The sequence below is a fragment of the Eleginops maclovinus genome, chromosome 18, assembly GCF_036324505.1.
Source record: "Eleginops maclovinus isolate JMC-PN-2008 ecotype Puerto Natales chromosome 18, JC_Emac_rtc_rv5, whole genome shotgun sequence".
NCBI lineage: Eukaryota > Metazoa > Chordata > Actinopteri > Perciformes > Eleginopidae > Eleginops > Eleginops maclovinus.
The window spans coordinates 3,863,274-3,887,631 of NC_086366.1; the positions used below are offsets into that span (position 1 = coordinate 3,863,274).

The 24,358-nt window shown below is 40.2% G+C and overlaps 4 protein-coding genes across 4 annotated transcripts; 3 read left to right on the forward strand and 1 right to left on the reverse strand.

Annotated features, from left to right (window-relative positions):
- Nucleotides 1-3,149: 3,149 nt before the first annotated feature.
- Nucleotides 3,150-13,518, reverse strand: nop53 (NOP53 ribosome biogenesis factor). The gene is made up of 12 exons (XM_063907287.1): nucleotides 13,271-13,518; nucleotides 12,119-12,195; nucleotides 11,866-11,965; nucleotides 8,168-8,370; nucleotides 7,773-7,828; nucleotides 7,553-7,648; nucleotides 6,640-6,741; nucleotides 6,378-6,545; nucleotides 5,795-5,970; nucleotides 4,001-4,067; nucleotides 3,576-3,652; nucleotides 3,150-3,465 (listed from the first exon to the last, which is right to left on the reverse strand). The coding sequence occupies exons 1-12, from the start codon at nucleotides 13,474-13,476 to the stop codon at nucleotides 3,405-3,407; spliced, it is 1,389 nt and encodes a 462-aa protein (XP_063763357.1). The 5' UTR covers nucleotides 13,477-13,518; the 3' UTR covers nucleotides 3,150-3,404.
- LOC134880004 (general transcription factor II-I repeat domain-containing protein 2A-like) lies at nucleotides 9,703-11,472 on the forward strand. The gene is made up of 2 exons (XM_063906647.1): nucleotides 9,703-10,116; nucleotides 10,385-11,472. Exons 1-2 carry the CDS (start codon nucleotides 9,703-9,705, stop codon nucleotides 11,357-11,359), a joined length of 1,389 nt encoding a protein of 462 aa, XP_063762717.1. The 3' UTR covers nucleotides 11,360-11,472.
- A 1,325-nt stretch (nucleotides 13,519-14,843) lies between the features above and the next one.
- LOC134880185 (histone H3.3A) lies at nucleotides 14,844-17,789 on the forward strand. Its single transcript, XM_063906946.1, has 4 exons — nucleotides 14,844-15,004; nucleotides 15,975-16,118; nucleotides 16,648-16,801; nucleotides 16,888-17,789. The coding sequence occupies exons 2-4, from the start codon at nucleotides 15,991-15,993 to the stop codon at nucleotides 17,014-17,016; spliced, it is 411 nt and encodes a 136-aa protein (XP_063763016.1). The 5' UTR covers nucleotides 14,844-15,004; nucleotides 15,975-15,990; the 3' UTR covers nucleotides 17,017-17,789.
- Nucleotides 17,790-19,543: 1,754 nt separating this feature from the next.
- Nucleotides 19,544-22,962, forward strand: LOC134880186 (histone H3.3A). Its single transcript, XM_063906947.1, has 4 exons — nucleotides 19,544-19,684; nucleotides 20,594-20,737; nucleotides 20,924-21,077; nucleotides 21,493-22,962. The coding sequence occupies exons 2-4, from the start codon at nucleotides 20,610-20,612 to the stop codon at nucleotides 21,619-21,621; spliced, it is 411 nt and encodes a 136-aa protein (XP_063763017.1). The 5' UTR covers nucleotides 19,544-19,684; nucleotides 20,594-20,609; the 3' UTR covers nucleotides 21,622-22,962.
- The last annotated feature ends 1,396 nt before the right edge of the window (nucleotides 22,963-24,358 follow it).

Consider the following 24,358-nt stretch of genomic DNA (forward strand, 5'->3'; position numbering starts at 1 on the left):
CACACACACACACACACACACACACACACACACATACACATACACATACACATACACCAAGTGTTTCAGTAGCTTCCTCCAACACTCCCCAGATCCCCGGACCAGAGGAGGAGTAATCTATTCTTAAGGAGGTAAGAAGCAACTGCGTACAAACAAATGTAATCCGTCCGACCCCATGCAGAGACAATCTGGCAACGTCTTGGCTCACACGAGAAAAAGAATGAAGAAAACTGGAGGAGAAAAAAAAGAAAACCTTGCAGCAATCTGCCAACGTCTGGCATTAGCGTGCAAGAAACCACATGTTCCTTCTGTAGCTCTATTTGAGCTTAAACGACTGTTTCCTGCTCTTTCAATTATACAGTATTAGTTTAAATGCTCAGCCCATCACTCTATATCTCAACAACTTGTGGATGGATTACTCTTAAACTTCCATCCGACATTCATGGTCCACAGAGGATGAATCATTCTGGGTTTTCTTCAAGTGCCACCATCAGGTTGACAAGGAAACCACATATTTCCTGCTCAATAAACCATACAATACCTATCCAATTGGTCTGTCCACAGCTTTTGTTAACACTGAAATAGCTAAACTACTCCTTGATGGATTACTCTTACATTTCCTACAGACATTCATGGTCCACATAGAATGAATCAAAGTCACTTTTCATAAAGCGACACCATCAGGTTTATGGTTTTGGGTAAAACTACTTGACAGATTGTCTTTATGTTGGTTTCACCTTCATTTTTCCCATTGGACTTTTTGGTGCCATAATCATGTCAGGATTTAACACCAATTGTCCGAAGCTAAAAGGCTTACTGCCCAAGGGGTAATTTTTGCCATTATATTAAGTATGCCAATAATACTAAACACAAAATGGACTTTGTTAATTTATAGCTCACTCTTTTACGATTCCTCAAAACGCTTTACAAACAAGTCAGCACTCACACAATCATACAGAGGCAGGGTCTACCATGCAACGTAGCTCAACAAAGCCAACATTCACACACCTTTGGACATCAGGAATAACTTGGAGTTTAGTATCTTGCCAAAGGAAATAACATGTTGATTTCCAGGGCAGCCATTGAACCTACAACCTTTCGATTTGAAGACGGTCACACTACCCCTATCGCCCTACTTACAATATCAAAGTATACTCACTGTTAGCTGTGATGTTAGCCAGGCTGTAGCTTTATCTTACTGCACTTAAAGTCTTTTTCTAGTGTCCTATAGATTTTCAGTTGCCTAAAATCCTAATATGTTGTGGTTATGACTTTCTGATAAGGCCGGTTGTGCATGCATAAAGAAGTGGAGAGGCAGATGTATAGAAATAATCAGCTTCACAATACAACACAAGCTAAAACATATTCAAAGTTGGTATGCGGTGTTAAACACGCACAACGAAAATGTGCATTGATAGGGTTGGGTTTTATAGAGTTTGAATCAATGCCGTTACGTGATGGTGGATGTAAAGAATTCACAAAAACCTAATATTCACATCTTATGGGGTATTTTCCACTAAATCCTATAATTAGAAAAAGAAGAATGAGGTTCCTCGGGGCCAAACTGTGACTTTATGAGTCTGCAGGTTAATTCATCAGCAGGTCGTTGGCATGAAGGCATTGATAAGCAGCTGAAATTAGAGGTGGTCCGGGGTTCACGCCACACACTCAGTCTCTCCAACACGAGGGGATCAACTGACTGAGGTGGCAAGGTGGGTGGGTGGGGGGGCTTCTGCAGGATTCTGAAGGTAAAGATTACATTTTCACACTAATTAAGGGATAAGAGGCGTTGGCGTAGCTCCAGGCACCATGGGAGAGTGAGTGTGCATGCGTGTGTGTGTGTGTGTGTGTGCACATCCTTGTTCACACCAGCATGACACTGAAGGCAATTATGGTTTTAAGCCAGCGGGTTGGAATCAATTATCACACGCCAACTTCCTCAAGCCCATCTGTCTGGGGTTTTATTTTTGTCACCTAAGAAAAAAAAATAATCATTAATCTCTATGATTATCTCCCCTTAATCAACTCATCTCACTATGAGGATTAAAAATGCATACTTCTGACACTTCCTCTCAACGTTTTAATCACTGTCCAACACTTCTGGCTGCACCTGATTTGATTAAGAAAATCCAGGACATGACCCGGGTTCGATTCCCGACACGTGGTCCTTTCCGGACCTCGACTCTCTCTCCTACTTTCCTGTCACTCTCTACTGTCCTATCCGATTAAAGGCAAAAAGCCCCCTAAAAATACCTTTTAAAGATATATATATTGTAAAATTCAAGACCCAACACGATCTAATTTGGGTCAAAGTTAAGTACTGTTGCAACCCTGACAATTAAAAAAAGACTTCAGTGAAGACTGGTTTTTAAAACAGTGCCATATTCAACTGATAGCTGAAGTACTGCAACACCTGGCCTTCTCTAACACAGCCCAGCATAAGAATGAAGTTATGTGAAATAGCGTAAAAGTCTTGCACAAATAAAAAATTAATTCAGGAACTTTCAATGGATCATGACAAACTGATTTTCAAACACGTCTATTTTGTGACAAACCATCAGGGATACTCATAGCAGTCCTAGACGTGACCAATGTCCCTACAGAAGATAACATTTCACACGTCTGACCCAGTTACTAACTCAAGCTGTTACTCTTAACTCATGGTTGAGCGAAGTAGTGACACACTGCCACTTGGCCTTAGAGTTATACTAGAAAACCTTTTCCCTGATGGAGTCATATTAAAAAAAAAAGGGGCAAATACACCTCGAGTACAGATCAAATGTAAAGTGACCATCAGTGTGGCCATCGCCATTTTGTATTATGGAAGTGACACTAGGTAGAGCATGGTCAGGCAAATGACAGAATTATTTAGCTTTTTTCCCCTTTCCTGTAGTGCATTATGTAGATTTTAGTGCATGTAAATGGTCTGCAAAGGCTCAAATCCATCTCTAAGTGGTTGCACAATCACAACAGAGCCAGCCAGCTAACCAACCAGAGAAGACTGGGCTCTGGTTTCAGACCGAGGGTGAAAAGAGATGCTGCAGCACAGGCAGTATGGGAAGAATAAAGAGCTTTTTGAACATTAAAGCATGGAGACATGTCCCAGGAGAGACAAAGTAGAGGGCCCCTTTAAATAACACACTGAGACATTATGTGTGAAAAGATATATTAAAACATGAAACCAGTAGAGCAAATGCACTACACTTATATCCAACACTTTCCTTTTTTCTTCACTTAGTATCATTGATTTCACATATTAAATTGTTAGCAGTTGAAATTGTCTGAAAGGGTCAAACGGGCCCCTCATACAGTATACATATATACACCGATCAATTATGATGCGCTTGTGGCTTTAAAACGCTGCCCAGCCTCCGAGTTCAGCTCCTGTGGTCTGAGGGGCGGCATTAAGTGATCTCTCTAAAAGCCCTCTTCTCCGTATATTTCACTTTGAGTCTCCTCTTGAACCTAAGAGATGGAACGGGGGAGGGGAGGGTAGAAACGTTAATAAATATACACCGCTTTAATCTGTAAATCACTGTGAGGCTTTGAGGAGATGTTACGCAAGAGGTCCTTACTTGGCTCTTTCTCTGGGTTCGATCAGGTTCCTCTTCTGCATACTCTTGAAGCGATCCTTGAGGACGCTGCCCTCTGGCTGCAGAGTCACAGCATTACAGGGGGGGAGAGAAACAAGCCCAGACAAATGCATGTGAGGCAAACGTCACTCTGCACAACTCTCAACCAAATTATAAGATCCCATTCACATCACAAAGGCTGACTTGAGTATTATTCAGAGGCACAAAGGCCGGAGATAAAGCCGGGAATTTTCCACTAGCAATTACATCACATGAAACTAATGATGCCCGGGGGAAAAAGTGGGTCGTGGCAGTATTAGAGAATAGGATAAAGCTTAGAATAAGACAATACACCCAGTAAGTGAAGCAAAACTCATTACAGCTTAAAGACTGGCCTCACAGACAGGTTAATGGTGGATAAACAATACCTTGAGTTGTCTCAGGGAGCCGGCCAGCTCGTCACTCAGCTGAACCTCCAGGTCCTGAGCCTGGAACCTGCAAGGAAGAGACATCAACTACGGTTACAAGAGTTAACTAAATCAAGGGACATAATGCATAACTATGCAAGAGTGTTAAAGTGTGCTGAAATGGCCCTGGAGAACAAAGAAAAATATGCATATTGCATCTACATCTAACTAACTACCTAAAAAAGCAATGTTGGCATTTTAGATATGCGATATTGGGCCAAATTCAAATAAACTGGAACTTGCAGGGTCCAATGTTGTGCTTAACTGTATACTTGTCTTGCATATGTTCAAATCCCCTAAAAAAACTGCAATTTAGTCAAAAATAATTCAATCATATAAATATTAAAATACTGTAGTTAGCTTTCATGAGATGTAGCAGTAAGTTTGTATGAAACACCCCATGGTCAATTTTCTATCAAATATAATGAGGCTCTCTTTTGGAATAAAAATGTATATTTAATGGATCCCATTTAACCCATGTGTACCGGATGCTGCGCAGCGCAACATTCCAGCTACTGCGTAGCGCAGCTTTGAAGCTCCTGCCTAAAGGCAAAAATGGCTACGATCGACGAATACTTTGACAGCGATTTGGAATTGGGAGAGAATTAGGAGTTTGAGAGGGAGGTGGAAGTAGAAGTTTTTGTACCTGATGATCCTTTGGTAGAGGACTTTCCCCACCCCTTTTTTTATTTTCTATAAAAATGTGTTGGTATGTTATGGCTAAGGGAGCATGTTTTAATACAACCCGTGAGTCTTACCTTTTAAGTGCAATTTATTTCATGTTTCTATGCTACAGAGGCTTAGATATTAAGGTTTTCATAGACGTTGCCAACTCTAAGTATTTTTTCAGAAAACCCTCAGGAGATAAGGACATTTATATCTACTATACCTAGGGTTTTAGAGCTGTTTTTTGCAGGCGTTTTAGGAGTAAATGGGTTAAGTCATTGCCTGGGTACAAAAATACTTTAAAATGTCATGGAGCCATAGAGGGGAAACAGCATCCCTCTTGGAAAACTCTTCCAACTGAAGACATGTTAACTTGTCTTTCAAACAGTTTCATTTTAAACTCAGCTATGACGACCTCTAGTGGTGGTAAATGATTCTACAACAGGACAGTTTAACCCCAGCCAAACGAGACCAAGCTAATGTTAGAGCCCCAAGGATAGAGATCAGTTTACTTGTCGAGTACATTCATCTCTGAAAGGAATTTCCTAAAGCCTGATAAACGCCATCAGGGTAATCTGAGATTTGGCGTGATAAACCCCTGTTGCAAACTGAAGGTATGGAGTTTGGAAGAGGTGGGTATCTGATTTAGTTGCATTACTGTAAATTTGCAATCGATCCAGCTCAAGTAATTTGTGGTGCATACAGTTTGCATACAAGTGGGACACTACTTCGTCACAACATTGCATATCCTGCTAATATATCCCCCGATTAGCCAGTAGAGCATGCTGTTTTACATACAGTTTACTAGTCATCCTGGTATTTTGCATACTACTTTTTTAACATGCCATGTATTTGGACAGGCTAAATCTTTTCCTGTTAAACTTCCGTGCACTGGAAACACAATTAGTGTTTTGTCTGATTATAATTAAAGTTGGTGTAGAGGCTCAGCTATCTTTCACTTTTTTTTTTTAACCATACAAATAAATCTGTCTCACGAGTCCCCCAACATCATGAATACGCAATATAAAATAACCATAAATGTCATTCAACATGTTAAAGTTAGTCGAGAAGAGAGCGTGAGGTGCGTACTTGAGTTTGCCGAGGCGTCTGGGTTGAGATTTCTGGGCCTCCTGGTTGGCTTTGCGTTGTATCTGCTTGACTTTGGTGTCCGCCTCATCCTGTTTGATGGAGGTCTTGATGGAGCGCAGCTGGAAGAGCTGCTGCTGCTTGAAGGTCTTCACTTTGTCGGCCTCTCGCCGTTGCTCCTAAAAATGTGAAGAGGACAAGAAATTAGGTCAGGCGGATTAGAAAAATGGTCAGTGGAGCAGAAACAATATGGCAACCGTTTGAGTGTGAGATTTGAAAACTGTGCACATACATTTTACTATAAAAACACATGCATGCCAAATGTGCCATATAGCAGGGGTGTAACTGAGGCCTTTTATTGACCTGCTGAGGCATTGATTTATCCTTTCGTCTATGAAATTGGCAATTGCAGCTATAATATAAGGATGAAAACTAATTAATATTTGTATTCTAATGTGGTCCAACTGTCAGTAAAACCACATTTCTGCTCAATACTTGAGATTTCTATGTATAGAAACTCTGTACCTTTAGTCACACCACTAGCATTAATAAAAACTCAATAGGAAAGATTTAAGTGTGCCTGTACCTTGAGTTTTTCCGCCCTCTCTCTTCTCCGGTCTTTCTCTGTCTTCTTTATGGCCTGTGAGATGGCTCCAAACATCACACCATCCTCCTCCTCCTCAGCTCCTGCGTCTTCTTCATCAACATTCTCCTCTTCCACCAGGCCCTCCACCTGCTCTCTGAAGATAGTCTCCTGCAGAACACATAACACGTTAGATCAGATCCAAAGACACCAACGTCCTGAACATTAACAAGAAGAAGAAAGCGGGAATAATAATAATCCTCACCTCTGTTGCTAAGTGATCTTTGTTGACGGCCAGCTGCCTCTCGAGCTTGTCTTCTGCCTTTTGTTTCTTCACCTCCACCTCATGGGCATCCTGCAGCAAGGCCTGTGTTCATATAGTGAGGGAGGAAAGGGTTACAACAGAACAAACAATACATGTCATTTAAATGAAATAACGAGTGACTGATTTCTTACTGGATAAATGCAACACATGCAAACTAAACAAACTCTGGTTCCTTGCCTTTTATTTACAAAAATGGGGAAATAACCCACCAATAAATTGTTCACATATGGGAATTTATACAATTTGTATATTAACAGTTCTTACTGGTCCTATTCTTACCTCAGATTGCATTAAGTGACTCTCCTCCAAATAAAGAGATTCCCCTCTTGTCTGTCTCCAGGCTCTATTCTTTCCATGTCCTCTTTCTCCATAAAAATCAAGCTGCTCAGTGAGGGCCAAGCTCACAAATGAAGCGTCACATTTGGAGATTACCATTTCTAACGTAGTGATGGCAGTGCTGTTTACACTAACATCATTCCCTTCAGGTTCTCTTGTTTTTTGAAGATCATTAATAACTTTGAGCCAGTGTTTACATCTCTGAACCTGCGTGAAATGCTGCAACCGCAGAAACGGCTTTTAGTCTTTAAGAGAAAAGACATTGCTTTTTCCAGGAGGAGAGGCCGGTCTGTCAGCGCTTACGGGGATTTGTCTGTCCTTATGCATCACTGCAAATGTCGGCTGAACATTATAAGACATCGCTGTGAATTTGTGTGTGCCAGAGTCATGTGAACCCGAGAAATGTTGGGAGATCCTGCTCTGAAATCCATGAATCTTAAACCTTTTTATTGTTTTACAAAGAAGACAATTGAAGTTGACACCAAGCCATTACCATGTCTGTGGAGTTGTCACTTACCTGATGGGAGAAGAAGTCTGGGTTGTAAGATCCTCCAGGAGCGATCACCTCCACAGCAGGAAGCACAGATGGCTTCTCATTCAGCTTCTCTGGGCGCTGAAAGAACAGTGGTGACGCCATATTAGTCAAACCACAACATGTGCAATATAAAATACTGGTCCTCTGCTAGAGTGTCATTCAATAGAGCGCTAAAATGTCTAAAACACAAAACATGTCTCACCTTGACACGCGTCTTGCCCGTCTGCTGAAGGTACCAGGGGTCAGCTGTACTTTTTGCTACAATGAAAAGAAAATATCGTTTCTAAATATGATCATTTATGCACACTAAAGACAAGGATCAAAACTCCACATTTGCAAAAACACATCTATTAGAAAACCGTCTGATTTTTTATGTACCAAGAAAGACCGTGACATCCAGAATTTAAAAAAAATAAAGTTGCAGGGATTCAAAACAAACTCCTACACGTGTATCCTCAGATCTCAGATGACCGTTCACACAACGATCACCTGAACCTCATGTTTGTCTTCACATTCCCACGAAGGAAATACTGTGAGCGCAAGGATGTGATCATCACTGGAAACATGTACCACTACACACAAACACACAGCACTTACTCTCTTGAGCCCATATGTCGTAGAAGTCTCTCTCTGGGTTGTTGTTGGCCTCCGTCACAGCCTTGCTTTCCGTCTTCTCGACAGGCCGCATGTTCAGCAGCTTTTTCTGCCTCCGTGGCACCACACCTTTGTGTGCCAGATGCTCTGCCTTCTGGGCGATGCGGCGGAGTTTCTTGGCATTAGGTTGCTGGTAAGACAGCACACTGGGGGGGGGGCGCAGGCAGAAGAGATAATTATGTGAGACAGGAGGTGAAGGAAAGGGGTCACAAGAGACATGATGGAGAAGAGTTGAAACCAGCACTCTAAATGTTAAAGTGACACTTCGTAATGTGTGTTTACATATCCTCAGATCCCAGGAAACCGTTAACAACAGTCTCCCAAGTTCCTATAAGTTATCTTCACATTCCCAGTGAAGGAAATACTGGGAGCGCAAGGATGTGATCATCACAGGACACAAATAATAGCAGGGATTTTTTAAATGTACATTTTTATTAGATGGGATAGGTGTATTAAATTGTTTTTCCATTCCCAACTCTGTGCACTGTATGTGTGGGGCAGGCAGGAGCACGATGCTCACCACAGAGTTTGGAGGTTATATATGAAAGACCCCTTAGACTCTTTATAGATACTGATTAGTTTTATGTAGATACATTTGGTTACAAGAGAAAACGCTTAATGGCTTTCTATAAACAACTTGAAATACAGTATAGAACAGGGGTCACCAACGCGTCGCCCGCGGGCGCCATGGCGCCCTCGAGGACTACTTGAGTCGCCCGCGAAGGCCTGTTCTAAAATAGCCTAGTTCTCACGTGACACACAACTTTATTTTATTCGTTGTTAAACTTTCTATTATTTTTAAATATATTGCATTGCTTGTAAGAAGATAACAATATGCAGTATGCACGCATATAAACATATGCCTACTTATAAAACGTAATTTGTGTAAAATAAAATGCTTCAGATTACGTAGATTGGACCTAGCTGGTCTCCACGACAACCGTTGCGTGGAGACCGAGTCCAGTCAGTGCAGTGAAGCGAAGTCAAGATGAACGGATGATTACAATTTAATCGAAAACATGGCAGAAAAAAGAAAGAGAACGTATTATTTTCACGGTGAATGGGAGCAAGAGTTTTTTTTTACCACTGTAAAAGATGCCTGCGTGTGTCTCATTTGCCGGGCGACTGTGGCGATACCAAAGCGGCACAATGTTGAGAGGCATTTCAAGACCTGTCACGCAAGCTACCATGCTAACTACCCACCGGGCAGCGCACTACGAGTGGAAAAAGTAAGTGAGCTAAAGGCAGGATTGTGCAAGCAACAGTCTTTTTTCACAAAACCAGCTAAAAAATCTCAGAAAGCTACCGAAGCCTCGTTCAGAGCAACAGAACACCTGATAAAGAAGAAGAAGGCATTTACAGATGGAGACCTTTTCAAGGAAACGATGATGATAGTTCTGAACACTGTGCTTAAAGACGAGAAATATGGGAAGGAAGTGCTCTCTTCTGTAGCTGATGTTCAAATGGGGGCAAGCACAATGGTCAGGAGAGTGACAGCAATGTCCAACAACTTGACTGATCAGCTGGACCAGGATCTCAGGGAGTGCAGGTGGTTCAGCATCCAATGTGATGAGTCCATCGACAGCAGCAGCACGGCGCAGCTGATGATGTTTGTTCGGATGGTGTTTCAAGATTTCTCTACAAAAGAGGAACTTCTCACACTACTCCCCCTAAAAACCAGCACAAGGGGGGTTGATATCTACAACGCGGTGAAGGAGTTTTTCAACAACAGAAACATACCACTGGAAAAGCTGGTGTCGATTACCACCGATGGGGCTCCTGCGATGACCGGACGGCATGCAGGGTTCATCGCGCTCTGTAAAAGCGACCCAGCGTTCCCGAAATTCGTACAGTACCACTGCATCATTCACCAGCAGGCCTTATGTGCAAAGGTGCGTTTTCATTTTGTATTTTATTAATTTATGTTATCCTTGTTGTAGGCCTAATATCCTATTTGTAATTATGAGTAGGCCTATTGGGCATATTTTACGCATCTGCTTGTAGACCGGCCCCTACTGCGCTTTTTGGTCGTTAGAGTCAACTTCATAGTTGTGATACGGCGCTATATAAATACATTTTGTTTTGTATTGTATTGTATTGTATTGTATTGTTATTGTTTTTAAGTGCTTTGAGTAAGAGTGATTTTATTTTATTTTTAAGGTGATCGGCTTCGAGCACGTAATGACTCCTGTTGTGAGGATCATAAACAGCATCCGTTCCAAAGCTAAACAACACCGAAGTTTCAAGGTGATGTTGGCGGAGCTGTCGGCTGAATATGGGGACCTGCTTCTCCACACGGACATCCGATGGCTCAGCAGAGGACGGATTCTGCTCCGGTTTTTGTCGCTGTTGAGGGAGATCAAAGATTTTATGAAATCTAGAGACGAAGACACATCGCTGCTGGAGGACGTTGCGTGGCTACTAGACCTGGCATTTCTGACGGACATTACTGGAAAACTGAACAATCTGAACTGTGCGCTGCAAGGCAAAGGTAAGACTGTTGCCGACATGATCAGTGCTTTAAATGCGTTTAAAGCACAGATGAGCATTTTCTCTGCGCATTTACAGAGAAAAAAGGTGCTGCACTTCCCCTCTTTGCAGATGGTGCTGAACGACAATACCTCTGCGTCTGAGATTTTTGGCAACGCTGCCGAAAAATACACTCAAGTCATAAACAGGGTTGGGCAAGAGTTTGAGAATAGGTTTTGTGACATTGATAAACTTGAGCCATGTGTGTCGTTCGTTTCGAATCCATTTATAAACGTGGACACAACGTCCATTGCTGAGCAACTAAGTGCAATGTTCAGCTTGGATGCTGGGCAGGTGGAAATAGAAATAGTGACACTGCAGAATGACATTCGCCTCAAAGCCCACCAGGCTGCAGCAAACTTTTGGGGCCTTGTTGATACTGAAAAGTACAGTGGTCTGTGCACAGCAGCAATGAAGGTTGCCAGTCTGTTTGGGTCTACCTATCTTTGTGAATCAGCCTTTTCTGACATGAATTTCATAAAAAACGAACACAGAACACGGCTCACTGATGCACATCTGCAAGACTCACTCAGACTTGCAGTGTCAAATTACAGCCCAGATTACGAGGCCCTGGTTGCCAGCATGCAATGCCAGGCTTCCCATTAAAACTTATGAAAGATTGTGATGGATTAAATAGGCCTATAAATACTTTTGTTTAATGTTATGTTGTTCTGTTTGATGGTGATTACAGTGAAATAGAAATAAAGTGCTGATTTTGATATTTGTCTGTTTCCTTCCTTTTTAAGCCATTATTGATAATTAGGCCTATTGTGCAAATTTGTTAAAATGAGCAGTGTCCTCAAACAGGTGAATATAACTAATTAGTTTTACTATTAATAATAACATACAATTAAAGGTAAACCGCGCAAATTTGAAGCGTACCAAATTGGTAGCCCTTCACATTAATCGGTACCCAAGAAGTAGCCCTCAGTTCAAAAAAGGTTGGTGACCCCTGGTATAGAATGTCTTTTATGACAATAAAATCAAATTTAGTAAATAAAAGTTCCAAACATTTTATGTGCCAGCTGTCAAAATGAGTATCAAAAAGAAGGAAAATCAACTAGAAGTGAAACTGCAAAAGAGCAGGGTAAAGCACGGAGCTGGATACTGACTCTTTAGGTACGGGAACGAGGGAGTCGCGCTGTAGGATCAGGTCTATCCTCAGAGGACGCACCGGCTTCCCTTTCCTCATCTTCACCTCAAGCGGTGGCGCTACAGCCAAGGGAAAAAGATAACATCTAGAGTCAGAATCAGGCATCTATTGAGATATGTGATAAAATGACCACCAAACTGATGAGCTTTTCCTTTGAGAAATGCATGACCCAATAGTAGACCTGCAGAAATAATCTTGAGTTACACATTTACCTTTCGGTTCAGCTTTCTTTGGTGGTCCGACATCCAAAAAGAACAAAGTGTCGTCTGACTTCTCAGAAAGCAGACCCCTGTAAAACAAACGTAACATTTTATGACAGCCAAGTAATAAAAGGAATTGGCAATCACAAATCCTTGATGAGCAGCTTGCTTATTTTGTCCAAAAACATTCAAGACAACAGCTGAAACAAAGCTTAACAACCAGAATCGATCTTGAGCAGACAAAGGCATTTATAGACTAAACATACAAACAAATGCACATATTTTCCTTGGTTTAGTTGTAGAGTATTATATGATGAGGCAAAACTGGTTGGCTAACATTATTTTGGCAAATAGTCCATAGTATTCAAAGTGTGTCCAAAGCATTCAAAGTGTTTCCAAATAAATAGGCAATGGGCATCACATAAATGAAAACACATTTTTTATTTATTTACTTTTGCACATGTTATTTTAGGAAGTCTGTCAGGATAGCCCTCATGGCATACATCGGGTTTTTGTTTTTTCAGTAGCTAAGTTTCCAGTTGAAGTGATGGCTACCCGGGGAAATGCCATTTTCAGTTTTATTAACAATTAACAAAAAAAAGGCTAAACCGGCAAATCCTCATTTTTGGAGGTGGAACCAGACAATTTGTGTTTTATGAAGAAAATAAATACCGTTGACATGAATTTGACTATGTGGGAACATTAGTAACGTGGCAAACTAATTGGCAGAGGTGGAAAAGTACTCAGTATTTTTGAATGTATGGAGTAAAAATATAAAGTAGCATTACACGGAAATACTCGAGTAAAAGGTAATTGAACTTATTTAAATGATGTCCTTGGATACTTTACACTAGTGGCAAGATATGACTGGAGTTGTTCAACAAAGCAAATCCATTACGTAAAAAAGAATAGAGCAACTACCCGAGTAACGACTAACCCTAACCCTTCTATAACAACAAGTTAGCTTTAGTAGCTAACTGCTAAAGACACATTCAACGGTTGAAAAACATAACGGTTATGTAGGGGAAACGACGACAAAACCATGGGTGATGAACGGTTAAAACCTGACAAAATATCCTGTAATTAAGCTTCATTTTGGACATGTCTTAGAGTTATAGTTGAATGTAAACATCACACGGTTGTTTTTCCGCACATGTTTCTCACCCTGTGGTTCTCTCCTGGTGTCGGATGTCTTCCAGAAACTCGTCCACATCGTTGATGTCGATGTGTTTGTTCCAGTTCTTCTTCTTGTTCTTGTTCAGACGTTTTCTCCGAGTGCTGGCCAGGCCTGCAGAGTCCGATGTGGACTTTAAATTGAGAAAACCAGGCTGGGAGGACGCCATGCGTTTAATCCTCCTGTTGGCCGCCATGATGGAGCCGAGGAATGGGGAAAGAAAACACGTCACGAGGCGTCCTTTTATGTGCGCGAGGGACGACGCAGGCGCGCCCTGTGCAGGACAGCGAGGGTATTACCATTACGTTACTATACCTTTATTCAAGGGCTCAAAGGCATTGTAGTCCTATGCACAGTAGCTACAGTTTAGATATGGGGATGAAAGTCCCAGGATCCTCAAACAATGCAACACAAATATAAATAAGACATAAAACATGAATACAAATACAAAAATAAAGTGCAAGTAGAAACAGTGTGGACATAAAACAGTGCAAGAATGTGTTGCAAAACCAATGTTTAAAGGTATTATACACCGATGCATAAGAAAAATATAAGGCTTTCCTGTTATATGCACATAGGTGTTATTTACACTGGGGTCCCTGGGAACATGTGCCCACCCCTTTTTTTGAAATGGGTGATTCCTATTCCTATTCCTGATTCTTATTTCAAAGCATGTTTTATTCAAAATGTTCTGAAAAACTGACTAACTAATGTATAATAAATTAACCCTAACCCAAAAATGCTACAGAATAAAAATTATGTTGGACTAAAAAAGTAGTAAAACCGGAAATCATAAGAAAACATAAAATGTCTGAGTAATTGTGATTTTATAATATTACCCTATTTTTGCCTTGATTAAATTTAGTTTTATGTTTAATATTTTTGAAATCGAGTTTATGTTTCTTTGGGTACTTGTCTGCAATGTGTGTATTAAAAAAAGTAAAAGGCGCCCCCTGCAGGACTCACAGTGTAAATACTGTATTTGCTGTCTCTTAAACAAAAGTTTAAACATTTATTGTGTTTCACATTTTATAACATAATGATATTTGTATTAATTGACAACAGAGTGAGAATATAGACCGTTTTCCATTGCAGTCTGAACAAGGAGTAACATTGTTGTTGTATTGGTTTTAAATTGTAATTGTGTATATTCATTACATAATTCAATACTATGAATATAATTGGTAAAAAGTCTGCAACACTTGAAACTACTCTGATAATATTATTTTTCACAGATATTAAAAGTGCTTTGGTTGTTTGTTAAATAAAATAAATGTAATTAAAAATAAATAATATGTAAAAGTATTAAATTACATATTTAAAAACTGAATATAGTTTTTAAAGTCTGCAACCGTAAATACCACTCTGTTTCTTTTCAAGTTTTCGGATATTAAAAGTCTTTTTGAATGTTTGGTTTTTAAAATAAAATAAATGCTATTAAACAACAAATAACACAACCTATCAAAAGTGTCAAAAACCAGAATTAAAGAGATTTTGTTGCATGACTTTGCATGTGTTTGTGACAATACAGCTGTTTGTCATGTTGCAGCATGTATGTAATATGTTTGTCCCAGGTGCATCATGGGAAATGTGTCTCCTGTTGCTCTCCTATGTTCTTTTTCCTTTTTTTCCTCCCTTCATTTTATAGCGAGAAGAACAACGCTTTAGAGACTCAAGAATAAATTCCCATTTTTGACCTGTTATCTTTCACGAAGTTTGCAAAGGTAGGTCTCATCATTTCGATAAAACTCCAATCTATCATTTAATGTTGTGTTATTTTTCGGATGGACGTGTTTTTTCCATTATTTTTGGTGAAAAAGAAAACGCAGAGCAGTCGAGCTTATTATCTGCCTGCTCGGGGGACCTTAAAAGCACTTGTGATCTCGGTCAAATTTGACTCGGAAATGCGCCTAAACTGAGGGGTCATCTGACAAAATATTGTTCACCAATTGATCCCCTGACATCTCTACTGTCTTTTACAAAAACTATATTCAACTTTAATGCCGCGGTTTGTATATAATTCCGTCGTTTTTATAACCACCTTCCTCGTTTAGTACAACGATTTTTTTCCTTCCCGTTTACATTCTTCTAGCCAGCCAGCCAGCCATCATCTTTATGTGTACTCGTTTGCTGACAGCGGGCAGCCGAGGCGGGCGGGCACGCTTGGTTTTCCCTCGTTATAGCTCATTCTGAATAAAATATCAGGCCTTGTGCGCAACCGGACTGCGCAGTGTAAAGAATCGAACCAACCCACGTCCACTGCGCAAGGGGCGGGAATTGTCTGTTCGTCATCGTGTTGTGATTGGTTAGACTTGTATTTGAAATTAAATGATTGGCCTACAAATGTATAGCATCCCGCCTCAGACGCTTGTTTACAAAATCTGATTGGTTCACATGATAAGAAGCTCTACCATGATTCGACACTATTGCTTTCCATTTTACGGCCGTCATACATTACATAAGCTGTCTTGGCTATAATAAATTAACAAATCGAGGCTCTGGTTCTGATGTTTGCTTTTATATCGCACTCTAACTCATGAGTAGATGTACAATTCTAATTCAATCAGAAATAAAACTGAAAAAGTACATTTGTATCTTTCACATCCTCTCCCCCTCACACTATTCTTTTGCACATGTTCCTTAAAAACTAATTTTAGTTTCTTTACCAAAGCAAACTTCGTAATGTGCCCTCAGGTGATCTTTAATAGCCATGGCCCGTACCAAGCAGACCGCCCGTAAGTCCACTGGAGGCAAAGCCCCCCGTAAGCAGCTGGCCACAAAGGCTGCCCGTAAGAGCGCCCCATCCACCGGTGGAGTCAAGAAGCCCCATCGTTACAGGTGAGAGTCCATATAGTGCCTTGGTTTGTGTTGGAAAGAATCAGCAACACAGGGGATGCTTCAGTTTTATGCCCCTTTTCAATATGTGGATATAAACAACAAATTCAACTGACAGGTGGACTCAATAGTTCTCCTTCAGCCCCAAATTAACTCTTTAGGGATGTATTTGACTTCCCTATTAATAACATTTTTATTAACCTTCTCATTAAACACAATAGGCAATGTACAGTATATTCTGCATTTAGACTGTTGTGTGGATTACATTTTGGTAAAACATTTTTGAGTGTTGATTATTTTCTACCCTGGTCTCTCAGTCTCCTACTATTAGAGAGAGACTGAGGCTGGGGTTCAAACACTCATTAACCCTATCAAAAGCATTCAGAGGTGCAAGGTCAAGATAAAATAGAGCCCAAGATAATTTTGTTTTGTTGAAATCAGAAAAGTATAACATAACTTTTTGTAAAACTGGTCAGCTCATTTTCTCCCACCTTAAATTGTGCATCTGAACATTTTTGCCTCTGCTCTCCAGGCCCGGTACTGTGGCTCTGCGTGAGATCCGTCGTTACCAGAAGTCCACTGAGCTGCTGATCCGCAAGCTGCCCTTCCAGCGTCTGGTGAGAGAAATCGCCCAGGACTTCAAGACCGATCTGCGTTTCCAGAGTGCTGCCATCGGAGCGCTGCAGGTCAGGACCTCGCACCATTACGAATAATGAAAGACTAATACCATGTTGTAGCATTCTAACTAACAATGAATGTTTTGTCTCTGCAGGAGGCCAGCGAGGCTTACCTGGTGGGTCTGTTTGAGGACACCAACCTGTGCGCCATCCACGCCAAGCGTGTCACCATCATGCCCAAAGACATCCAGCTGGCACGTCGTATCCGTGGGGAGCGTGCTTAAAATGCTTCCTGGTTTGTTATATGCTGTCCTCTTGTCCCCTGTCACCACTCTTTTCCTCCCTCTATACTTAGTTGGTAGTTTGGTTTGAGGTCCTATATATAAATATCATATGATTGTGATAATCGTAAAATGTATGATAATGTCTTCTTTGGTGCTACTAGTAGCTGAGTTTCCTTAGAGATATCATCATGTTTCCATCACTCCTCACTTCTAACTAGCTAGCTCACATTAATGTTTGTTATCTCCATGCATCAGGTGTTTTGGCAAGGCAAGAATAGTGTGCGATGTGAAATGTGCATAGGAAATCTCATTAAGGTTAAGACATCTTCATCTTCACACGGACATTTAAATTGATATAATGGGTCTTTTGCTTTTCTTTACTTTAAATATAGATTTGTGGTAAAAGTAGTGATTATTCTTTCTTTTTTACAACAATGGTGTATTTCTACTGTTAGTGTTCAATGTGTCAAAAACTTTAGTTTGATTCTGGTTGTCAATTAGAAAACGTCATTGTGCTATGATGACACTGCATTTTTGGCAGAATGCAAGCGGCGTATATGTAGCAGACCTATGGTGATCATACTTTGATTTTCAGCCACGTTATTATGTCCAGGTAATGTTTTGACTTTTTGTTCCTCTCTCAGGTTGATATGAGAACCTATTTTTTTTTTCTACTGTGTTTTTGATTTATGTTTTCAGGCATTTTTAAGAGCAAAATATTTGTACTCTGGAATTCGCATACAAACATAATAAACAGATTTGTGTGGTTATAAGCTGTTTGTGTGAATAATTACTATGTAACGTCATATTTGAGCTGAAAAACAGTAAGTCTCTCGACAGAAAATCTGTGGTGGAAACTTCTGAAGCAATGGAGACAAAACTCAGAGAGACGCTGGAGAGCAGGAACTTGATGGCAAAACACTGTTGGGTTTAATCGGAGTTACGGCTGGAGAATTGACAAGACATTTACTGTAGACACGAGTTGCCACAGCGGTTGCCAAACCAATTCTGAAGATCTCGACAATAGGAAGAGGTTTGAACTGGTTCCAAATGGATAATCAACATTCTTCAAATGTCAGACTAAACAAGCTCAGACAATATGTTTGACTTAAACTGTCATCTAGGTCAGAGATAAGGTGTTTACCGGAGCATAGTGGGCCAGATAAACTGGCGCTAGCTGTCACTAAACAATAAAGCCAATCTTAGGTCAGCGTGAGCTTGTATCCACTGTGGGAACAACAAGGCTTCGGAAGCCCAGGCTGCCCCTCGTTAATGAAGATAACAGCACCTGCAAGGCCGTAGAGCCAGGTCAGAGGAGGACAGAGAGAAGAGATGCAAATGAGCTAAAGATTTACAAGCTTACACAAAATATTCCCTAACAAAATCTATCTACAACTGCTTTAATACTGTCATTTTCAAGCAAGCAGATGAATGAGTATCTAGAATGATGGTTACAGCAAATTCAGTAGTATTTACCATTCTTAAGTATTACGACAGTTAAATCTATGCATCTTTCTCAGAATAAGTTATTCTTACTTACCAACTTTTGAAAAAGTTGCATAAAGTAGTTGAGGTAAAAAAACATCAGTCACTGCTAACCACTTTGTCTCATGAATCCACCTCTAAACAACCCTACAATTGAGTGAAATAGGATTTTTAATTCAAAAAAGATCACTTTAAAGTTATGTCGGTAATATTAAAACTATGAAAATGTATTGTGGTGTTGGCATGTGTTGAACATCATTATCTTCTATTATTTCTTTACATGTTCATATATGGTATATGATACCATACATCATGTATAGAAACGTATGTATAGACATATAAAAACGAAAATATGTTAAAATTTAACTATGCCTGAGTTTATGCATCACATTCAGTATAATCACTTTTAAAAGGTCTTTGTCTGCTTTTAACATGTATTAAAAAGGAGCTGAATTCTTCAAATTCAGGCATAAAGTGCAAAAAAGTTAATGTACTATATATCCTGACCACGTTTAAATAGGAAAATGGTATTGTCCCTAAACAATAAATAGTTAAATACAGTGTAATTATTTCTATCTGCTCCGGACTGAAGCAATACATTATAAATTGCCTATTCAGTTCAATATTCTCATGTTTCATTCTTTAAAAGTTGGCAATTACATCCCTGGAAATAAATAATTAACTGAAAATATGTAGTTAATAGTATTGTTTTACTCCCAGTAATCGCACTTACTTTCAATGTTAAGTCTGTGTCTGTCTTTTAAAAGTTTTATTGGGTAAATTCATTGAAATATCTTGAAATTACACTCCCCTAAGCTTGATATTAATAGTGTTTATAATAAGTTGTCCATGCTTTCTCCTGTTTCCCAACAGTTTTTGTTTATTTTCTATTCTTGTAATGTCTAATTATGAGCAATGCCCTGTTTTACATGCTGCTTTTCCGAAAAAAATGCCCCAATTTGAGATCAATTACGTAAATCTGATCTTTTTAATTATTATTTTTTGTATCAAAATCTGATCAAACTAAACAACAGAAATGTTGACAACACTGTTGCATTGTGGGACATGTGATTGACGCGGCGGCCATTTTCCCGCTGGACGCTGCTTCCCATTGTGGAAACGAAGAAGAAAATAAGAGACAAGCCAAACATTTCTCCCCACTTCTACTCACTTTCCCCCCCAGGTAAGCCCCTCAAAATACACCACAGATTTCACTAAAGAACTTTAACATTTTTAAGTTGTGTTTTTATTTCATTTCTGGGTACATTTAAGGGAGAAAAAGCTCTTATTTTGTCGCGTGGGGAAATAACAAACACCGCGTTCGAAGCTACGGTGGAAATACAGCCGTTTTCTCCGTTGAGATGAACATTTCAAATTATGCGCTCGTGAGCTCGGTTTTACGCAGCCGTTAGTGACCGTTCGCCTCCCATATTCTTATCTATGAGGTCCCTGAAATGTCTTCTGTGTTGTTCTCGTATTTCCCGGTACGGTTGAACTGCGGTTTTTAGTAAAATTGAACTTGTTTACGTGCTACTCCAGTGCACTTCTGCCCTGGGTCTTTATCCCGTTTGCGCATCAAACCGCCGCCATCATCAGAGCGGGGGAGAGGCGGACCTAGCAACAGTGGAAGGCAATTGTTAGAACCTGCCTACTTTCTAGTGTCTACACGCGGATTGGCTCAAAGCGCTGTATTTACAGAAACGTAATGGTCTGTCAACCAATCGTATCGTCGGTCGTGTTTGATTGACATCCGTTGGGCCGATTGTTAAAGGGATTGTCTTGTGTTTACTTTACGAAAAAGTAAACTTAAATGAAGTTCCCTGCTACTACTAAACACACGTTTTATATTATGCTTATGTGTATATGCCTGGAGAGTTAATAACCATGACTTAAGAAGTTTCTTTGGGTGGAGAATTGAGCCTACAAAATACAGCAATAAAACACAATCGTTTACTACATTTGACAGTTTTTGTTGTTGTTGGGTGAAGAGGATAATGAAAATACACAAAAAAGATGAATTCGTAAAAGGAGAATGACCTAAAATGTGGATACTAAAGAGATGTGTCATCTTTCTTCCCCGTATCTTCTTCAGGTGATCTTTAATAGCCATGGCCCGTACCAAGCAGACCGCCCGTAAGTCCACTGGAGGCAAAGCCCCCCGTAAGCAGCTGGCCACAAAGGCTGCCCGTAAGAGCGCCCCATCCACCGGTGGAGTCAAGAAGCCCCATCGTTACAGGTGAGACTCACCATCTTTACAATGGTGACAAAATGATATTTAAAGAACAACATTTTTTTTTGGTACAAGAAAGTCTTAAACCCAAGACTTAACACACTGCTTATCATACTCTGATCTAGATTTGGTTGACATAGTAAGTTGTTCAACAGTTCTGCAAATAATACTTAATGTGTATGTTTTGTGAAGGCCCGGTACTGTGGCTCTGCGTGAGATCCGTCGTTACCAGAAGTCCACTGAGCTTCTGATCCGCAAGCTGCCCTTCCAGCGTCTGGTGAGAGAAATCGCCCAGGACTTCAAGACCGATCTGCGTTTCCAGAGTGCTGCCATCGGTGCTCTGCAGGTCAGAATAACAACCAAATCCATACACTAAACATGGGCTTATGATTGAGAGGATATTAACCCAAAGACAAAGCTTTTTAATAAAATACTATTAATGTGTATACATATATACAGTGTGGAAAATACCTCTCTTTCCATATAAGCACTACACTCATACAATGTTGTGCTAAAAGTAAAAATGTAGTTAAACATGTTCTAATCTGATACACTTTCACTCATTTTCCTCAAACTTGAGACACAAATTCATGTTAAACATGTTAATATGTGGGGGGGGGGAAGTATTATATGATTATTAATCTGTACATTGTGTACCATTACTTAGCTGAAAATCAACCATAATACACTTTCAAAAGACAAACTTTACCAAATAAACAATATTTTTTGCTCTGCTGACATCCCTGTTCTCCGCTCTGCAGGAGGCCAGCGAGGCCTACCTGGTGGGTCTGTTTGAGGACACCAACCTGTGCGCCATCCACGCCAAGCGTGTCACCATCATGCCCAAAGACATCCAGCTGGCACGTCGTATCCGTGGGGAGCGCGCTTAAACGCTCTCTTTTTATCTTTCTCCTTTTCACCTCTTCCTGCCCTTCCTTCACATGTCTGTCTCTCCGTCCCTCTGCCCCTCCCGCCCTCCTCCCTGTGTTAGTAGTGTGTAGAGGAAAACTGATTATATTATGGATAAAGTGTATGGTCGTGTTTTTCATAGTGCTCTCGGCAGCAGGATACTCTAGGGTACTTTTTCTGCATGTACCGACTCTTTGGTGATGAGGTCTCCTCAAGCACACGTCTCCTAGTTTGCACTGTCTGTGACGATGGGAAGTTAAGGATGTTTTGTGGATAGAATAAGGAAGAAAAAACTAGAACATTGCAAATTTGGGAGGGACAGACCGGAGGAGAGGTTGGGTCTGTGTCTGCTGGGAGACTCTGGTCTCTTCTCTGCAGCAGGGTGCTACATGAACGCTCCCGGTCCTCTCCTCCTGCGCTCCATCCTCTGCGGCCGCTCAGAAATGTGCAGAGAGCAGCGTCAGTCAGGAAGGATCATCTGTCCCTGTTTGTGCATGAGTGTCAGCTCTGATCACCACAGCATATTGTATACAACCCATCAGAATCTTCTGAAATGTACGGTCATCATATTGCTCTTTGCTTTCATGCATCGTGTTAGGTTTTTTAAGCACAGGATTTGTTTTCCTACTTAAAACCATTTGTTGATGACATGGAGATGAGGGGCGGGGGGGATACATCAGAATTAAAACACCTACAGAGAAGAACAAAACGATTCGAACAGTTTGTTTTTTTCTACCTAAATGTGAAGCTACTAACTCATTTTGGCACCAAAGTCTGATCCTCTTGTGGACGCTCTTTTCCTACCTGACAGAAGAGTTTAGCCTCTGTTTTTGTGAGGTTCAAATTAGTTTCATCTAATTATTTAAAGCCAAAGCTCGAGAGCCTGAGTTTGGTCTCACAAATACTTTTGTAGCAGTGGCTTATTTTCTAATAAAGAGCGTTTTTATGACAACGGTTGCTCTAGGTTTGTAATGTAAAAAAACCAAAAGCTCTCAAAGTGTAAAAAACAAATAACGGATTGAAGTGTGAAACTGTTTATAAATCAGTATTAAATGACAAATAATGAGTTGTGTTTCTGTTCACGTCCCCCCTTTGCTTCTAGTTGTTCTCCGGATCACTTGATCGTCTGTTTGCTGTTTCTCAGGTTGACTCGTCACCTTTTTAACTTAATTTGTATTATTTTTTGCTCAGTTTGATTTCCTGTTTTTCTTTTTTGTTTCTTTTTTTTTTTGGAAATGTTGAGGATAATGTTTCAATTAAACAATGTTTGTAATTTCCAGATTTGTCATATAAGGTGGTAATAAATGGATGTTACACACACACTGTCAGTGCTTCACGTGTATGTTGTATCTGTTTTATCACACCCACTTTTATAATAACACCTATAATGTGCTATCATAGAAGAGTACTACTATAAGAGAAAAGTAACAGTAGAGTTGAAAGCCATCTCTGTTTCCTCACCAGCCTAATAAAGTACATTTTAATAGATACAACTGAAACAATTTCCAATTCTGTAAAAAATAATCTACAATTAGCGCTAAAAGTTAAACACAAACTGATTTTGTTTTTATTTTCTGACACTGCCGAAGAAATGCTCTCCCAGATAGTCTCAACACAATTAAATAAAGCATGTTATTGCCCTAAAACCCCTCTACTATGTAATAAAATACCCCTTCATCCTGGATCAATACATTGTTCTTTAATCCTCATGTCCTTTCCGCAGTTCCCCCGTTTCCCCACTAGGGAGCAGCAGAGCAGTATGTATGTTTGTAACGTCTGCTGCACACCGACAAATGAAGCTCTACTGATATCAAATTAGGCTTTAGCTTGGAGTTAAAAAGAGCAGTGTTATCCCTGTGCCATTGCGTTTCTCCTTCTAAAAATATACATACACTGACATGTGTGTTGTATACATTCGTTTCTGTTATTCTACTACTTTCTAACAATTGATATCAACATTTACATGTGAAGATACAGGTCAAGTATTAATAGGAATTCTACTCTTTACAGTTGTTTTTTCTGATGATAGAAGTGATTGATTTCTGCCTGGAAGGTTGTTATGTACCAATCTTTAACACACACACACACACACACACACACACACACACACACACACACACACACACACACACACACACACACACACACACACACACACACACACACACACACACAGTTGTGACACTCCAGTATTACAATTAATATCCTTCTGTGGAGCGACATCATTCCCCTCATCAGTGTTTCATTTCATCCTTCTACTTCCTTGATTAAAAGAGGATAAAGCCATGCCCTCAGCCATATTCATTACAATGAAATAGACACACACACACACACACACACACACACACACACACACACACACACACACACACACACACACACACACACACACACACCACTAATGTCACTGTGGCCTCGAGTATACTCATTACAATAAAATACACGTAGACAAACAAACATCTAATCAAACACCAGCCTTTAATCCTGTTGTTTTGAATGGGACACACACACACACACACACACACACACACACACACACACACACACACACACTTCTGATTGATAGTTCGTATTGTTTAATAGCCACATATTGAAGTATTAATTATTTCATTCCTTGCAGATTCATTGTCTCGAAGTGGCACAAACTGGACATTTCCAATTGTTTTGCTTTCTAGGTTTATTTTACCAAGTAAATCTTATGCAGTCTCAATCCCGGCA

What these genes read in the sequence shown, in the direction of transcription:
- LOC134880004 (XM_063906647.1), top strand. Translation starts at nt 9,703, where the DNA reads ATGGTCAGGAGAGTGACAGCAATGTCCAACAACTTGACTGATCAGCTG. An exon ending in AGCAGGCCTTATGTGCAAAG is followed by an intron (nt 10,117 to 10,384) that starts GTGCGTTTTCAT and finishes TTTATTTTTAAG; the next exon opens with GTGATCGGCTTCGAGCACGT.
- nop53 (XM_063907287.1), bottom strand. Translation starts at nt 13,476, where the DNA reads ATGGCGGCCAACAGGAGGATTAAACGCATGGCGTCCTCCCAGCCTGGT. An exon ending in CTCGTTCCCGTACCTAAAGA is followed by an intron (nt 8,371 to 11,865) that starts GTCAGTATCCAG and finishes CCCCCCCCCCAG; the next exon opens with TGTGCTGTCTTACCAGCAAC. An exon ending in CGGGCAAGACGCGTGTCAAG is followed by an intron (nt 7,649 to 7,772) that starts GTGAGACATGTT and finishes CTGTTCTTTCAG; the next exon opens with CGCCCAGAGAAGCTGAATGA.
- LOC134880185 (XM_063906946.1), top strand. Translation starts at nt 15,991, where the DNA reads ATGGCCCGTACCAAGCAGACCGCCCGTAAGTCCACTGGAGGCAAAGCC. An exon ending in AAGAAGCCCCATCGTTACAG is followed by an intron (nt 16,119 to 16,647) that starts GTGAGAGTCCAT and finishes TCTGCTCTCCAG; the next exon opens with GCCCGGTACTGTGGCTCTGC. An exon ending in CTGCCATCGGAGCGCTGCAG is followed by an intron (nt 16,802 to 16,887) that starts GTCAGGACCTCG and finishes TTGTCTCTGCAG; the next exon opens with GAGGCCAGCGAGGCTTACCT.
- LOC134880186 (XM_063906947.1), top strand. Translation starts at nt 20,610, where the DNA reads ATGGCCCGTACCAAGCAGACCGCCCGTAAGTCCACTGGAGGCAAAGCC. An exon ending in AAGAAGCCCCATCGTTACAG is followed by an intron (nt 20,738 to 20,923) that starts GTGAGACTCACC and finishes TGTTTTGTGAAG; the next exon opens with GCCCGGTACTGTGGCTCTGC. An exon ending in CTGCCATCGGTGCTCTGCAG is followed by an intron (nt 21,078 to 21,492) that starts GTCAGAATAACA and finishes TCCGCTCTGCAG; the next exon opens with GAGGCCAGCGAGGCCTACCT.